Here is a 17854-nt window from a genome sequence, read left to right as displayed (position 1 = left end):
ATGTTATGCTACATGCTAAACAAAAGGAAGTTGTAGTGTAATTGGTTGGTCTAACCAATTGTAGAAAAGGGTCCTAAAATTAGGTGTTATATTCTCTCAACTGAAAGCAAAAGAGTGGAAAAGAATGTATTGATAGGGAGTGAACTATATAGTAAATCAAAATTACAAAAAATGGTCACATTACAGGACTTGAGCTCCACATATGAATCAGTAATCTACAAATTTGCAGCTATATGAATGTATCAAAAGGCAAATCCAGAAAGTAGGACACAAAATTGGATTGCCACCAAAAGCTTCAGCAGCAGGGAGGGAAGCTTTTACCTCTACTTATGAACTAGCAAATACCACTAGAAACTTCATTGATGCAGTCACTTCTTAGTTGGGGATCAAACCCACCAGCATCTCATGCTTCTGTTCAGTTCCAGTCCACCATGGCTTATATTCAACACCATCATTCTCCTCCTGAAGTTTGTGACCGACTTCAAATGCATCACAGATATCAGAAATCTGTTGCTTCATTACTCTGGTCTCTTCTGTCGCTATCTCCGAGTCCTTGACATAATGAGACCTCTTGTGACCACCCAAAGCTTGACCTGATGGAAAAACCTTCAAGCATATTCCACAAATGTGACCCTTTCTCTCAGAACCTCCCACTGTTACAGTTTCCATCTCCTGCTCCACTGAGCTATAACTACATTGAAGTTTGGCAGGATTGCACTTATCCTCAGTCTCACAAAATGTGCCAATCTGAGTTCTGTCTTCACCATCCTCATTCTTCAGCCCTGAACTTTTGTGATCTCTCTTATGAACTCTCTGGTGGCCTCCAAGTGCCTGAGGGCTACTGAAAACCCTTCTGCATATCCTGCACATGTGTTCTCTTTTCTTCTCAGAATCAGCAAAGGTTTCAGATTCAGTAGCACACACCACTTTGTTCACAGAATCACAAGCCTTCAACACAGCCCCCTTGCTCAAACCAAACTTCATAGACCCCAAACCTGATAAACCCACTTCCACTTCCTCACTCATTTTGACATCCAATTCCTCAATGCCATATAACACAAACCCAGATTTAGGCATCTCATCACTTAGAAACCCATCACCAAATTCAGACACTGCCTTTACACTAGAGCCATTCTCATAATCCAAAACACAATCAGCAGACATCTCCACCTTGGCCCTTTTGATCTGTGAAGACCCAGAATCACCATCACAACCAAAACCCCCCACCTCATTGTCCCTAAATCGCTTCTTTTGACTCGGTGACACAACCTCAACAGAAAACGAGTTGTTATTTGAGGACTCAGTCACTGAACTAATCTGACCCCAATTCCCTAAACCCCTGGAAATCATCATCAAGCAAAAAGCAGCCTCTTCTATATCTACTCCACACCCATTACCAAATCCACATTCATTCAAATTCAAACCAGAAAACGATGAAGAACTAGGAGAAGAACCAATCCTGTACCTGAATCTTGCAGATCTTTTTCTCCTCACCACCTCCAAATTCTCAATCCAAAGCTTCTGGGCTAAACTCCTCTCTGCTTCATCAACACCCTTCAATCTTCTTGTATGAACTCTCCTATGAACACCCAAAGACTTCAAAGACTCAAACCCTTTACCGCAATCTCTACACCTCTGAGCCTCACTCCTCTGTTTCACAGAGTGATGCCTCATATGACCAAAAAGACTGTTCTTTGACTCAAACGCTTTCCCACAAACCTTGCACAGAATCTCCACCTCTTCTTCTTCTTGTTCTTCTTCTTCTTCTTTTCCTGAAAATCTCCATGACCTTTTGGGGTTTAGCCTCAGGCCATAACCCACATTGGCACCTTCATCTTGAAAACCCACGTGGGATTTCTTGTGCACTCTTTTCTCTTTGATCGGATTCTTGAAAGCGTGAGACCTCATGTGACCTCCCAGGACCTTGCCGCTCACAAATCTCTGACCACAGAGCTTGCACACATGCCCTTTACCTCTCTCCATTAGAAAAACTCAAACTTGAAAACTGGGTCTGTTTCACATTTACAGAGACCCAAAAAACAGAGGAAGCTCAAGAAACAGGGGAAGAAGAATAACCCAGATCAGAGTTTGTGATTTCTGGGTGATTGGAGAAGAATCTAACTCTGGGTTCGCTTTGGTTTTGGAGAAGAAGAAGATCTGGGTCCCAAAGATGTGATCTTGGTCACTTTGGCTCTCTTGGAGTCTTTGGGTACTCGAATTTCTTGGGTTTTGGAGTCGGTGAAAGAGAAGAGCAGTGTTTGGAAGCAGAGAAAAGAATTGAGAGAGTGAGTGACACTTTCTCACACTAGGATTTTCTCTCTCTAAAAGCTATGCCGGATTCGGAAGGAAAGATGGTGAAGAAAACCTTGCATGGAAAGCAAGGTTACGATCTCAGAGAGAGACTGAGGCTCTTGTCCCACTTTCTTGTGTCCGTGAAGCTTTTATACCCTGGTGTGGGCATTTCTGTAATAAAGTGAGGAAATTTGGGTGTTAAACTAGATTTGAAACTGACCCATTAAAAAGGCTTGACCAATAGCATTAGCAGCACTGGCATTATCTGCAAATGAAGAACAAACACAGAATAAGATATGAACAGTTAAGTATAAAATAAGCGAAAATAGCAGTCCTGTGTAACAAGGGCATTGAATCTGTGCTGAAAATCTGAAAAATTGAAGATTACACAGAAATTGTTAGCTTATGGCTCGTTAGGTGATTCTTAAAGTGAAAGAGAAGTGAGCGATTTCGTTTGATAGAATTTATAAAGATGATATGTGACTTGCATAAAATAGACTTTTATATTGGACGTGATTCATAAATTTGTAAAAATAAGTATATTGGAGGTGAACTTGTCTGTCTGCACTCTTGGGGAGAAAGTATCTATTAAGAGCAGTATGGTGACAACCTCAAAGGTTAAGACAATAGAACATGCAAGAAAATTCACACCCTCAGTGATCGAGTCTTCGTTTGGTATTGGGAGGATTATATATTGTCTCTTTGAGCATTCCTTCTATACTAAACCAGATAAAGCTGGGGATGAAGAGCTGAATGTGTTTCGGTTTAACCCCTTGTGGCGCCTTTTAAGTGCACAGTTTTCCCTCTGGTTCGTAACCAAGAGTTTGAGGATATTGCTAAGGACATCTCCAAGTCTTTGACTGCTGCTGGCATTTCTCATAAAATGGACGCTAATGGTAACTCAATTGGGAAACGTTATGCACGTACTGATGAGCTCGATGTTTTGCGATCACGGTGGACACTGCATCCTCGGTGACAATCCGAGAAAGAGACAGCAGAGATCAGATCCGGGTTAGTGTGAAGAAGGCAGAAACTGTTGTGAAGGAGCTCAGTGAGGGGTTAAAAACTTGGGAAGATGTTTGGTGCTCGCCTAGTCACCGGTGGAAGAGATTCTTGCATTCCTGTTTCAGATTGTAAGAAAAGAAAAAAATAACCTTACTGTTCGGATTTGATTAAGATGATATGTTAGTTTTCATTCAATTACTATTTCCATTGGTTACGATCATTATGATATTTAGGTTTCATTCCCTCTTTATTGTTACATGAAAAAAGAAGGTAACTGTCTGGTCTCTGCTTCATACGAAAACAATACTCTGAAAGAGCTATCAGGATAAGGTGGTGCATCGTTTAATTTGGCAGATATAATTCGGGTGGCGATAGTTCAAGTACACCTCATGAGAGCTTGACAATTCGGTTCCAATATTTATGTTTAGTGGTATGCATTTACATCAGATAGTGTTAATAAGAACCGTAATCTTTTTGTGTGTGACCAAAAGAAAACAAAGAAAGCCTTCAGGCTGTAACATGAACCTCATGTGAATTCAATACCAGCAAAAAGATAGCGAAAATCTTCGCAACAGACTTTTTTCATTTCTGTTGAAGATCACCCCAACCCATGGACACAACGTGCATTGCAATCTCCATTATCTGTAGCAACGTCCCATCTTCCAATACCTGAAGACATTGAACGAAATCTACTTCGTAATGGAACCAGTTTGAAAATCCTCGGCTTCCCTTTGCTTCTTGAACTTATTGACTCAAAAAAGCAAATAGGTTCAGTCAAATGCATACGCAGCATGTTCATCCTGCACTGCAGTCTATTGCATGATTTCCCATGGTACTATCAATTAACTGTCTCGCTGATAGTCATAAGATGTGCAAGAATCATCTTGAATATCATAGTCCCCCCTATTAGTGTCAGGAGTTTTACACAAAAGCTGAGATTCAGCAGCTCTGACACCATCACCAGGGAAATTCCCAGCATGAGATGCTCTTGTGCCGTCATCTAGATCACCCTCCTCATTCTCATTTATACCTTTGCAACAAACCACGGAAGCATCGTCATAACCATCTATGTCATCTGCATCTTCAATGTATTCTTGGCCATCCCGTAAGCGGTCTTCCTGATTATTAGCAGAAGCATCTAAATTAACAGGAGATACCACCACAGGCTCCTCATCATCCTCCACCAGTCCAAATTCAGTTTTTTGCAACTCATCATCATCGCTATCAGTGTTTAGTGGATCAAACCTATTCTGCTCAGCACGCCTCCGGAGCATAAAGACATTAAAATAATAGCTGACAATATCCATATGCGTTCGTGAAGGAAAAGCCATAGAGAGACTATGCCAATAATTCTTACCCAATGATGCAGGGTTAGAGAGAACAACATCATGAAACAGATGCTCTTCCTCTTCACTCCATTTCTCTGCAACCACCTCCCCCATTTCATAAAAGCCCAACTCTTCAAAAAGCTCATGTCCAAGGTCTTCCCTTAATTTCTGCCTAGCGTCTGTGATGTGCTGTCTGACACATCTTACAGAACCTGAATCAGCACACATACAGTTGTCTCTGGCTCCCAAATCTTCACAGAAAGAGTTTGTAGATGCATCAAGGTCAGGCATAGAAAGGACACAGGTACCCATTCGCTTTTCCTCATTAACACCCAAAGGACGTTCAGGTTGAGAATCCAAGTCAGTCAGATTGTCTGAAGTGTGAGAACCCTCATGGCCCAAGTCTGGAACATAAGCTTGATGCTCAGGCCCGACAGGAACTAGGTTATGAGGAGAATAATCAACAGGAGATGAACAGATCTTGTCAGAATGAAGTATATCCCTCAATTGGTTTACATGTCCGAAAAATTCAGGGAATAATGAAAGATGAGCTTCTGACTCAGATCTTACATTAGCGTCAACAATACAGTTGTTGACCCCCAAATATTTGGCCATGCTTCCAGAAGCACCAGTCTCAAGTTCTTTGTAAGTGTCATTTGAGACCTCAGTTGCCATGTCACTTGCAGCTGCAGACCCTTCTCCCTCTTGAAACTTACAATTCCCCTCATCTTCACCATCTTCATACAGTAAATATATCAGTTATCAGTCAAACAGAACATATACAAATTCTACTCCAAGTTTGACAATTGAAAACCATGCATTAGTCCTGGTGGCATGATTTCTTTTAGAAGTCAAAATTCATTTCGTGTCCAGATTGCATCTACAACTACAGAATGTGAATTGGATACACTATCCTAGAAAAAAAAAAAAAAACCCTAATATATATGCATGATTTGAGAACCAAATTATATATAACAACTATTTGATACCTGGAATTTGAAATTTCTGGGAAGCATCACTAAAATGAAAAACATCCACATATGGAGCATGCTCATTATAGTGCTCCAAATGTCTAGGGTGCTTACAAGCAACCTCATAAGAACCCTCATCAGCAAAAGATCGTTTGTTAATCATTTTGTCCTGCAAGTAAAGCCACATTTGAAGTGGTGCTTTGAATATGCAAAATAGGACTTACACTAAGACCAACCTATGAAGAACTGGAAAAGCAGGAAACAAAGCTTCTAAATAGTTTGTATACTAGGTAACATTCAGTAAACAGTCTTGCACATTTGAATACATATAGCCACCATATTCATGACAAAAATGATTCAGTCAGTAAACAAAAAAGAATTCAATACTACCCAATGGCTCACCTGTGCCCACAATGGGATGTCAACAAGTGTTCACATGATGTATCTTTGCCCACATAAGAACATGTATTTTGCCCTCACCAGCTGAAAAAAGTGGTGAAACCCCACTAATTGTCTACTTGAAATAGATATCCTAGCCCTTGCAACCCTACTATTTTAACTCCTTGACTTTAAGTTAGAGTTTTGGCACAGCAATAGCCGCATATTAGAGTAAAAATGTCTTCTTTTTGACCATATATTAATCAATAGTAGGTCTATTGTGTTTGTTTTTTTTATTTTGCCCCCATGGTTAAACTTTTCTCCCTCCGCCACTGCTATTACTACACACAAAGAGTCATCATATATAGCTACAGTAAATATTCTGATGTCACTAAATTCGGCACTACTATGTTTATATTAGACCATATGGATCCCATAGACCAATTCATAATCCACCACATAGATATGCATATATGCACACTCAAGGAAGGTGTCTTTCACTTCTTTTTACTTTTATTAGTCATTGATTCTGACATATACTCCTTTAAAAAGGATGCTGTATTATGTTCAACAGAAAAGAACCGGAATCTAACTTGCATCATCTTTTGTAAAAATAAACAATCTTACCATATTCATACTGCAATGTATGCATGTGAATTACAAGCGAAACGACATAGTCCAAACAAGCATAAAATAAAGCCCTACAATATTACCTGCTTTCACTTATATAAAAAGCATATAGTACAGTACTAAAAGTAATAAATCCATCTTAATCTTCTTCTCTTTTAACTTACTGAGCTGAAAGAGCTGGTCTTTACCTGAAAATAGTGGCGCCCAAGCAATTCACAAATCCAAAATCACCCACAAACCAGCTTCTCAGAACCCAAAATTTACCACACTCAATTAATTACAAAAGCACAAAGCAGAAGAAATATTACAAAAATAGAAAGTTCATAAAGTTCAAAAATTTCTCATAAATCAGAAAAATCTGGGAGATTTCTGGACGACCCAGATAAATTCAAGCACTGAAAAACTATATACGCAAACAAATCAGGCGAAAATTTCCAGATCGAAAAAAATAATTTCGCGATTGAAATCCCTAACCCTAGAATCTAATTGGAGGCAAGGCGAGGTATGAAAATTGGATCAAAAGGTAGAGAAGAGAAGGAATTGAAGGAATCAAATGAGAATTTTGAGACCGAAGAAAGAAATAAAGGGAATCGGAATCTGAATCTGAGTGATGGAGATTGGGAATTTAGGGAAAGTTTTTGGCGCTAGAGGCTTTATAGCCCTTTTTCGGGGATCCGGAGGGGATAGTAACCTTTTTTGGGTGTGCCGTAATTACCAAAAGAGGTAAGGAAGCAGGTGAAAATTACGTTGGATGCCACTGTGATTCTGTGTTACAGAAGTACAGTGGGATTGTGTTTTACGACTCGTCGTTTTGAAAGACAATCCTTTTCTGAATAGGTTAAAGTTTAACCTCCTTTACCTTGCCCTATTGGGAAGTTTCTAACATGCATAATATAAATGGCAGGGATTGTGATCTGATTGTTGCTCTCTCCATATCTACAAGCAGCATCCATCTATGATGGCTGAGAGAAGAAAAGAACAGAATGTTCATGACGACCAAAACGCCATGGCCGTCGTACCTCATTTACCAAACCTTGTTATCCACCACATTCTCGGCTACCTTCCCACAAAACTTGCGATTCACACGAGCTTTCTTTCGAAGAATTGGCTAGGCATATGGTCTTCGCTCCCCGTAATAGATCTCCAAGAAGAAGGCAATGACGGCGACGAGTTCAACATGGTTGAAGATACAAAGTTTACAAACTTCTTGGTAAGGTACTTGGAGCTGCGTGACAAAGACAGTCCTTTAGAAAAACTACGGCTTCACATGAGATCTCGCTGCGCAGACAAGACTGTGGTAGAGAGGTTGCTCAGTTTTTCGGCTACTAAAAGTGTCAAAGAGTTGGACATCTGCTTTATGAACCTCTACTACTATTTTCCACATAACATTCTTAATGCAAAAACTATAACTGCACTAAGTTTGGAGTGTGTCAGTATAAAAGCCACTGAGGAACGTATAAGTTTTCCATCCCTAAAAACAATTTCCCTCAACAGAGTGGAGTTTGGCATGAAAAATACTTTGTTCATGAGCTTAATTTCTAGGTCTCCTTCCATTGAGCATATTTCAGTGAACTCATGTCATGGCTTGACTGTGCTACCTGATAAGTTACTTACATTTACAAGTTCGAGCCTAAAGTCCTTAGAAGTGAGTCGCTGCAAATACTCCATTAAAGTAACAGCTGCGAATCTCGAATCTTTTACACTCCTCGCTTCTGAACATGAAGAAATTGCAGAAGTAACCTTGGATAGATGCCGCAACTTGAAACACATCAACATCCATGCTGGATGCTTGTATAGTCTTGACTTGCTTGGATGCCATGATAGCATGAAGGCTACCATCGATGTACCAGGCCTAAGTTTTTTATCTTTCAATGGCTATATGAAGCATCACATTATTGAGAAAACTAGAAACTTATATAAAGGGGGTATAGTTGCAGTTCGGGACAGGAAACCCACCTTTGAGTCATCATGGAAACACTTTTCTACTCTCAGCTATTTTCTTGAAAAAGGTTATGGTTCTTGCTACGCATCAATACGCCTAATTGTTTATGATCCGGAGGCTTGGACGTTTCCAAAAGATTTCAGGAAGATTTGCTCTCCACCGCTGCCTCTTCTCACAAAACTTCAGGTCGACATTGTCAACTATCCAACAGAGAAAATAGATTCTGAATTCTGGGATTCCTTGCGTTGGATGGCACCAAAAGCAATCTGGAATCCTGGATATTGCCCAAACAATCTGTGAGAAACATTCACGGCAAAACAGTATAGGTTCGAGCATTACTATCAAAGACTAGCTGATCCATTGTTTCAGTTTATGATCTTGATTATACCTGCAACGGTTGTCTTCATCTTTTAGATGTTAAGCTTTCTTTAGCCAATGGTGTATATATAAGTTTCTTGACTAATGTATTCTAAAAGTTTCTTGTATGATATTGAGATTCTATTTTATTTTTTATACAAAGATGGATATATACAGTATGATGCTAAGACAGTTTTGAATCCCTATCTAAGACATAACACTACAGAGTATGAACAATAGCATAACCTGTGTAAACAGGTTCAATTCCTGGCAGATCAAACCATTTCCTCGTCCCAATTGTTGTTGCTTTGCAAAGCGAGTCTGCTTCCTCCCTGCACTCACAAAACCCTGTAATTGAATCAATCAATTGAGTGAGATTTTGGAGACAGTGTATGTTCAATAAGTTCTGTCTGGAGATCAAATGAATTTCATCGAGTAAGATTATTTGATATTCTAAAAGAATGCCAAAAGAACGTTCAAGAAACGCATGAAAAGTCTGTTAAAATGATTCAGCTAGCATACTCTGACCCAAAGGCATTCAAACATTGGTCTTCTACTTTCAGCGAAGCAGTTTCTATTAGACAGTGGTGCCTTCTGGCCTAATACACAGTAACTAACATCTTATAAGCCAAAGTAAATATGATGATATAGAACTTTACAGCCGGCAAGTATCTGAAAAATCAAGCTTAATATCATAAGAAACAAACACTAGTGTAGTAGTCTATATCAACTCTGGCACCAATTAAGAAGAGAACACCAAATTTGAAGTACAAAATAAAGGTCTATTACTGCAAGGCAGCAAATTTATGATTAACCAGAAGGGCTTTGGAGCCAATTTTTCGATATTGTATAAAAAATTATGAATAACTAAAGACATAAAATTAAAGGATATCTGAAAAAGATCATATGATATCCAGGTTATGCTACAAAGCAAAATTCCATGAATCAAAGTATAACATTTATGTCTGGTCTTTCCATTCATAATTCTATCCAATTAGAAAAAAGAAATTGAAAACAAAACTCAAAGTAGCATGGATAATGGAAGTTTACAAGTACAAGCAGCAAGCTCAACACCTGGCTCATCAGAGAAGTTTTCAAGTGATGCTTCGATCAGACTACTTTATTTCAACAGGAATCAAGTCAGATTCCTGATCACATCCCATATAGGAATCACACATCAGAAACAGTTTATAATTTGCCTTCGTTCCAGCTTCTGCAGGAGCGGCAATTGTAAGCGGGACTTTCGTCAACTTCTTAACATGGGAAACTCTCTTCATAGCGACAATTGAGTCAAGCTTATCGGTATCGGTCACAACAACCCAACAACAGTCTTCTCTGTCCATGGCCGTGGGGTACCTCTTAGCCTCATCACAGCCCAGCTGCGCTGTTCTCACCTCATGCCTAAACTCAAGAGTCACTTCCATAGTGAACTCTTCTCCAGCCCTTACATTCTCACTCTGCAGCACCTCATAATCTATCACTATGTCTGGAAATAATCGTTTGCAAAAATGTTCAACAGCCATCAACTCTGTCTCTGGCAACTGGAGGAGTTCACGCCTCATATCGTCCTTCATCTCCTTCAAATCAGATACGGTTTGCACACTCTTTCCAGGATTTTCTTGGCATCTCTTTGCCAACTCCTTTGTGAAGTGAGGAACTTGTAGAAGCTCTGAGTCACCCCTCCACAATCCCTGCTTTAACATCTGGCTGACTTCCATCACTAGGAGAGCAACTCTTAGCCACCCATTGCAGGAACACACATCAACCATTGCATGAATTAACCTACTTGCACTTGTCAGCACCACTTGTTGGTCCAAAGCCAGCTCCATACCCACAGGTTGTCTAGAGAAATGGGCCTGAAGCAGAGCAAGTGCTTTAACATGAGGGTCTGTGTATTTCGGATTCTCAAAGGAAAACCTCTGATGGTTAGCTAACCTTCGGACCACATCTTCCTCCCCTGGTCGTATAGGAAGTTCTGAAAACTCTGAAGCTTGAGCTAGAATCTGTAGAAGACCCTTCACTGTTGTTTTGGAAGTTAAGGAAGAACTGAAACGCTCTATGGTAGTACACTTGGCGTAATAATACGATGCTATGAAGCCAAGGTTCGAAGCAAAAAGTTCCACGTCATTTTCGATGGTAAGACACCCGCTTCTTTTCAAATCATCAATCGTAGTTTCCGCAAGCATTGAGAGGTAGACAGAAAGATGTCGGGGAGTAACTCCCCGGAGTGTATAATAGTTGGGATTTTTTGACAGCCTCCTATACAAGAAGGTCCAAGTAAGGTAATCCACAGTGTCTTGCTTTGTTTCAATAATACCAGCAACAACTTCAGCATTTATGACATCATGTAGGTAATGGTGCAAATGGCTTTCAACAGGGAATGCTTCATACAAGAACTTCCTGTAGTATTCTTTACGAGGCGTTTGACAAAGGATTATACATTTCCCAGAATCATTTAGCTGCGATTGATTGGCATGACCCATCATATGCAACAGATCAGTAACAGGTAAATCAGTACCATCATAATACTGGGTTCCCATCACAACCACCAAATGGGCTGACAACTGCACTCCCCAACACATTGAACTGCTCACAACACACACTTGGATTGATCCATCTTTAAAAAGCTTGGTCACAGCTCGTTGATCCTCACTGGGTAATCCCTCATGCAAGTAGCCCACCCCACATCTCAAATTGCTGCGCAAGTTTTCATCACCAACTTTTCCAATATCTTCTGAAAACTGCAATAAAAATGACAAATTCTCGGCAGTGTCAGAATTTGAGTACGTCACCAGATTCTTAGCAGTTAATCGGACATGCTTCACTGTAGGAACGTACACAAGAGCTTGTTTCCCTTTCTTGGCATGTTGAACAATTGCAGTTTTTGTTGCATTCACCATAGCTTCCAGCCTCGCAAAAGAGTTCACTAAATCAACCCCCTGAATGTCTATATCCAAAGGCACTTGACGCACAGCTGGAGAAAAATTGAAAAGGCGGGCATCTCCCAGCCATTCTCTAAGGTCCTCTGCATCTGCAACAGAACTTGAAAGAGCCACAAATCGAATTTTGTTCTCAGGTTCACTTGCAATTAATCTCATCCTACTGACTATCGTCTCAATGATCGGTCCGACCTCACCACTAATCAAGTGGAGTTCATCCAAAATGAAAAGACTGACCAGTTGAATATTCTTTCTCTGTTTCCAGCGACGGGATAAATACTCCCACTTCTCTGGAGTGCTGATGACAATATGACCTTGCTCAATCAGTTTGAAGTCCATGGTTGTTTGCCCAGTTAATTTTACAACCTGCAGTTTGAGACCATCTCCGAATTTCTTCTTCCAGTCAACATAAGTTACCTCGGCAATTGCATCAAAAGGTGCAATGTACACAACACGCATGACACAACCTTCAGGTTCAGTACTCTTTTGATGATTCCTCAATATCGAAAACTCTGTGCATATGGTCTTTCCGTTTCCTGTTGGTGCAGCAACTAAAATGTTGTCATCTGAATTATACAAAGCAGTGAAGACCTGAGTCTGGACAGAATTGAAATGCATAAGATCTTGATCATACAGGGTTTCGTATAACGGATTCTTCAATGCAGTCACAGGAAGTGGTTGCAAGTCCAATAATTCAGTCGGTGGATGACACTTACCAGGTAAGACAAGGTCCTTGAATAAAACAGGTAAAACAGTCTCGGACCTAAGCCACCGATCAGACACAACACGGATAAAATACTGAGGTGGAAGAGGTTCATAAATTGGCACCGTAAAGATCAAAGTATGATCTTCATCCATAGACTGTTTTTTCAACAGAAAATATTCATGATGAAGAATATGCTCTCGATCATTATTCTCAACTATTACCCAAAATGGCTCCACATATCCATGAACTTTGTCCTCCCATTGAAAATCCGGTGTTATACTGAGCTCAAATTTCAATACCGTGTGAGTAATAGGCTGCACATGGGCTGCAAGGTTTAATTTAGGGAACTGGTGGACCAATTTATGAAGTGTTCTGCCAAAGGTAGGGAAATGAATAAATTCCCCTAGCTCCAGTGAAGAGAGGTCATAATACCTTTCCCAGGCTAAATCCTTCTTCTCCAACTTCATCAAAATATCATTTGTTATCAACCCATTGAATTGGCGAAAGGGTGTTTGGACAGTCCACATCCTCCTGCTGACCATTTTACACAAGTTCAAAGCCTTCTCTGCCACTTCAGCCCATCCTCGTTTCAAGGCAATCTCAAAAAGAGCTCGTAGAAGGCGCCCTGCACTCTGAGTAATATAAATCATATCAGATGCCAATGAAAAACCTTCAAGCTTCAGCTGTGAAATATAGGATTGCAGCAAAACGTTAATCTTGGCACTGGGATCATCTAGGTTTTCCTTCACCACAATTGGAACGCGGTCCAAAAGTTTCGCTAGTTCTATCTTTTCATCCTGCCGCACAGTTACAAACTTGAATTCTTCACTGAGGGAGAACAACCGACAAAGATCACTGTCCCCCATTGTTGGCTTTAGATGCTGATTATATGTGGATACTGTTCCATGTGTTAAATAATAATGACTGGCAATGCGACCCAATTCTGTAACCTGGAAGTATCCACTTTTCCTATCATACTTGATCATATTGTTCTTCTCCAAGATGGTTGCAGCGGAATGGATCAAATCAGCTCGCCTCTCTTCCAACTTACTATATTTTGTCAGAACATCATCTTCCAAGCCATAGAGGGTAGGATTATTTAGCATGCGAACATACATATAAGTGTATGTCAACCAATGAGAAGCTTCTCTAGCATTCTGAACAGTTCCAAGAACGATTTCTGCATTCAATTGATCAGCCAACTTGGACAGAAATTGACTTTCAATGGGAAGTTGTTGGTTCATTAAAGAGAGATAGCGATGCAGTTCCTTGTGGCCAGTAATGATAATTCCTTCTCCATGCGAATCATACTGAGGTCTTCCTGCACGACCCAACATCTGCATAACATCAAGGGGACTTAGTTCAGTCCATTGTCCCTTTTCTGGATCATAGATTTCGGTCCCTTTGATAATCACGGTGTGAGCTGGCAGATTCACACCCCAAGCAAGCGTTGCGGTGGAAACCAAAACTTGTACATGCCCTTTAGCAAAGAGATCCTCGACCAGTTGACGGTCCACCCTGTCCAAACCAGCATGATGAATGGCAAAACCATACGGTAAAAGACTTTTGAGATCGTTACTCTTGATTTTGACCAATTCACTACGAATGATTTCGCAGCTAGCACTGTCCTCTTTCAGAAAACTACTAAGGGTATCATTAGCAAGTGCAGCATCTCTTATATCACCAGCTGTTTTCACTGTTTCTTTCCTTGAGTGCACAAAAACGAGAACTTGATGTTTTCCGGCAACAGCCATCACCTTTTCACTGCAGAGTTGCTTCATCAACTGGTACTTCTGCCATGACTTCCTTGCAGTAATTCCAATATACTGTTGTGAAAGAGGGATAGGTCTGAAACTATTGTCAAAATAAAACAAACCCTTCTTATCAACACGCAAGAACGATGCCACATCTTCATAGTTAGGGAGTGTAGCAGATAATCCCACCAGGCGGACATGCTCTTTCCTGGTCTCAATCTGCCTGACAGTTCGTGCAACTATACTTTCAAGAACCGGGCCTCTACTATCATGGAGAAGATGAATTTCGTCAATGATGAGAAGCTTGACCCGTTCTGTACAAATATAATCTCCAGACTTTCTAGTAACGATGTCCCACTTTTCAGGAGTTGAAACGATAATTTGAGTCTTTTCAATTTGTTGGCGAGTCAGTGTGTTGTCACCACTTAGCTCCCTTACCGTGACACCATAGTCCTGCAAATGATTAGACAGATTTCCAACAACTTCAGCAACAAGAGCTTTCATGGGCGCAATATATACAACCTTGTACTTACTGTGATCTATTGAACCATCCTCCCAATTCATGTGCAGCCCCAACTGCTGAAGTATAGTGAGCACTGCAACATTAGTTTTCCCTGCCCCGGTAGGAGCACATAAGAGAATATTGTCCGCTGCTTCAAGGGCAGTCGTATAGACTCGACTTTGTACCCTATTCAACTGAGTCATTCCTCTGAAAGCTGGTTGAGCCCACTCTGGCATGGCAGACACTTGCACAAGTTTCTCATCAGAGTCAAAAGGTCTAGGCTTCAATGCTGGCACACGGATTTCTTCATATCCCTTCCTTGACTGTCTGTAAGACCCTTCTGGAAGTTCAAACTGGCTTGGCGCCAACAGTCTTCTACTTTGTTCTTGTGCAAGGCTGTCGAGATCAAGCAGCTGATCCTGGTTCCTCCACCAATCACCACTTTTTTCATCCCCGTCAACAACCTCAGCCTTCTTTAACTTGTGAGCCTCTGCTTTAATACTCATCTCCCTACTCTTCCCCCTCTCTTTCACACTAGCCCTCGTCAAACACAGCTCCTCCACAATTGCAGCCGAATCAGGACCCAAACGCAAGATCTCCTTCTCGATTATGTTCCTCTCATCTCCACCTCCAGCTCTAGCCAAACGAGTACACCACACAATCTTCACCCTATTCAGCAGCAAAAACTTAACAAGCCCAAACTTCTCAAACCGGAGCTTCTCCAACAGCCTCGACTCCACATCCCCAGCATCACCTTCACCGAGTATACCAACCACCTCTTCGGCTAGCTTCTGGCATTCTTGTGGCTCAATCTTTCTCTCATAAGCCTCGTATATCTTCCTCTGCACCCAGTAAGCATCAATGTCATGAACATTCACATTCCCACCATCACATCATCACCATCAACACTCATCGGGGCACCACCGCCCACCGACAACTCCTTTTGCTCCTCCTCCTCCTCATCCTCCTCCTCCACAACCATACCTACACCATTGTCATCCTCCTCCTCTTCTTCGAAATCAACCGAAACTCCGACATCAAAATCAACATCATCACAACCAGCCACGTCATCATCACCACCGTAATCGGTGATGAGCTTCCCAATCTGAACAAACTGATCAAAGAAATCATCACCAACTGAATTCAACAAATTCTCAATCTCTTTTCTCTTATCAAAGCTCTTACCTTTAACCACGGCCAGAACCTCGTCGGCGGCGCCGTGCACAACGCTCGCCGGCTGGTCTCCCAACCGCTGCCGGATCAGGTGAAGCAAGGCCTCGTACGCAGCCCGAGTCTCCTTCGTCTTCGGCCTGTAAACGGCGCCGTCTTCCTCCATCGTAGTCAGCACGCTCTCTTCCGAAAAACGACACCGTTTGGTCGAACCGTAAATCAAAGCGGGTTCCGGAGTAGGGTCGCGGCGGTGACGCTTCGGCCTTGCGGTGTGAGCCCTATCACCGAAGTGATTGGGGTCGATTCTGCCGCGGAGAGACTCAGCCTCGCCGCTTGGCGCGTGAGTGTCACGTGATCGAGAGTCGGACGTCAGGACCAGACCGGAATTAGAACGGAGCTGGTATTGGTTGTTTCGCGCGTGAGCTTCCGCCATTCTGAGATTTCTGGGGTTTCGTTTTTGTAATTGGGGATTTTCGGATTCGTGGAGAGATTGGAATTATATACAGATGGGTCCGATAGTATTATCGGGTCGGGTTATTTTAGGTAGGATCATGGATTGAATATAGTTTCCAAGGACAAGCAGTAGCGACCAAGTAAATTTGACGTTGCTGCTTTTTGACTAAGCCGTACGTACGGGTCAAGTGGTCAAACAATATATGGAGTTTGTTTCCTTGTTCTAGTTGGAAAAGTGGTCTGAACGGAGATAAGTTAATAGATCGATCATTGGTGCAATGAAAAATTAGTGTTTAGATTGCATAAACCAACACCTTTCGATTTATACTGGGCATCGACAAGTTTGAAGACATCTTTAAACTCGGAAGATTGGTTTAAACAATCTAAACATAAGAGACACTACCAGAAGAAAGGCTTTAGCCGATGAAAATAAAAAAACCAGGCCGACAAACTATTTTTCGTCGGCTAAAGTTTCTTCGTCGGCTAATTTAAATTTTTGTCGGTTAAAGTTGACCATAGCTGACGAAATTATATTTTCGCCGGCTAAAAGAATTTTTTCCGTTGGCTATAGTCTGTGAACTTTAGCCGACGACTTTAAAATTATTTAGCCGACGAAATTAAAATGTCGTCGGCTAAAGTTCCTTATATTTGCAATTCTGGACAGCAGCTCATCTGAGAAAAAAAAAGGGAGAAAAAGTTTGGGTGTTGTCGAAATCTGTCCATAATTAGTTTGTGGAGCTATATATAGGTACGTATATGTGTATATATGTTGATTTTGAGTTTTATTTGAGTTGATCGATTTTGGGTGTGATTGAGTTGATCGATTTTGAGTACGTTGGATGTATATATATGTTGATCGATTTGGTTGATGATTTGATAATATATATGAAGTTGTTGTTAATTAATAAGTAGTAGATATATATATATATATATATATGTGTTAATTAATTTATAATATTGTGTTGATGGTATGAAGTTGTTGATGATGATTTTGTGATGATGTTGATATATAATATTGTTATGTAATTATTAAGTATATATATATATGTTAATTAATTTGTTATTAATTAGTTGTAGTACGTAGAATACTAAGGCCCAGTTTGGTATTGCAGTTTAAAAACTCAGTTTTAAAAAATCACTGCTGTGAGAATAATCCGCGGTCAAATAAATCTGTTAAGCGTTTGGTAAGTTATCATTTTTTAATTGCTGCGATAAAAATAAGTAAGGGGAGATGTTTGGTAACCTCATTATAAAACTGCAGTATTTTTATGTAATGACCAAAATAGACAAAACACTAGAATAAACTCTTTAGCTCTTTTTTTTGTCAATAACAACTTTCTCTTTCACTTTTGGGCCTATAACCCATTACGTCATTCCTCTTTCTTTAACTTTGCTTATACCAGAACCTTATATAATCATTATATAAT

At 40.6% G+C, this 17854-nt stretch overlaps 3 protein-coding genes and 1 pseudogene across 4 annotated transcripts; 1 reads left to right on the top strand and 3 right to left on the bottom strand.

The window, feature by feature from the left end:
- Positions 1–375: 375 nt before the first annotated feature.
- LOC101305788 lies at positions 376–1983 on the bottom strand. The gene has a single exon (XM_004306047.1). It carries the CDS (start codon positions 1981–1983, stop codon positions 376–378), a length of 1608 nt encoding a protein of 535 aa, XP_004306095.1.
- A 1741-nt stretch (positions 1984–3724) lies between these two features.
- On the bottom strand, positions 3725–6988 carry LOC101297651. Its single transcript, XM_004304191.1, has 3 exons — positions 6793–6988; positions 5615–5765; positions 3725–5362 (listed from the first exon to the last, which is right to left on the bottom strand). Exons 2-3 carry the CDS (start codon positions 5757–5759, stop codon positions 4140–4142), a joined length of 1368 nt encoding a protein of 455 aa, XP_004304239.1. The 5' UTR covers positions 5760–5765; positions 6793–6988; the 3' UTR covers positions 3725–4139.
- Positions 6989–7562: 574 nt separating this feature from the next.
- LOC101305501 (F-box/FBD/LRR-repeat protein At2g26030-like) lies at positions 7563–8846 on the top strand. The gene has a single exon (XM_004306046.1). It carries the CDS (start codon positions 7563–7565, stop codon positions 8844–8846), a length of 1284 nt encoding a protein of 427 aa, XP_004306094.1.
- Positions 8847–9214: 368 nt separating this feature from the next.
- LOC101305204 lies at positions 9215–16407 on the bottom strand (annotated as a pseudogene). Its single transcript, XR_185129.1, has 2 exons — positions 9978–16407; positions 9215–9235 (listed from the first exon to the last, which is right to left on the bottom strand). The product of XR_185129.1 is annotated as a U5 small nuclear ribonucleoprotein 200 kDa helicase-like (transcript).
- Positions 16408–17854: the final 1447 nt, after the last annotated feature.

The sequence above is a fragment of the Fragaria vesca genome, linkage group LG6 (assembly GCF_000184155.1).
Source record: "Fragaria vesca subsp. vesca linkage group LG6, FraVesHawaii_1.0, whole genome shotgun sequence".
In the NCBI taxonomy this organism is placed as follows: domain Eukaryota; kingdom Viridiplantae; phylum Streptophyta; class Magnoliopsida; order Rosales; family Rosaceae; genus Fragaria; species Fragaria vesca.
This window is presented reverse-complemented; position numbering and strand designations above follow the sequence as displayed.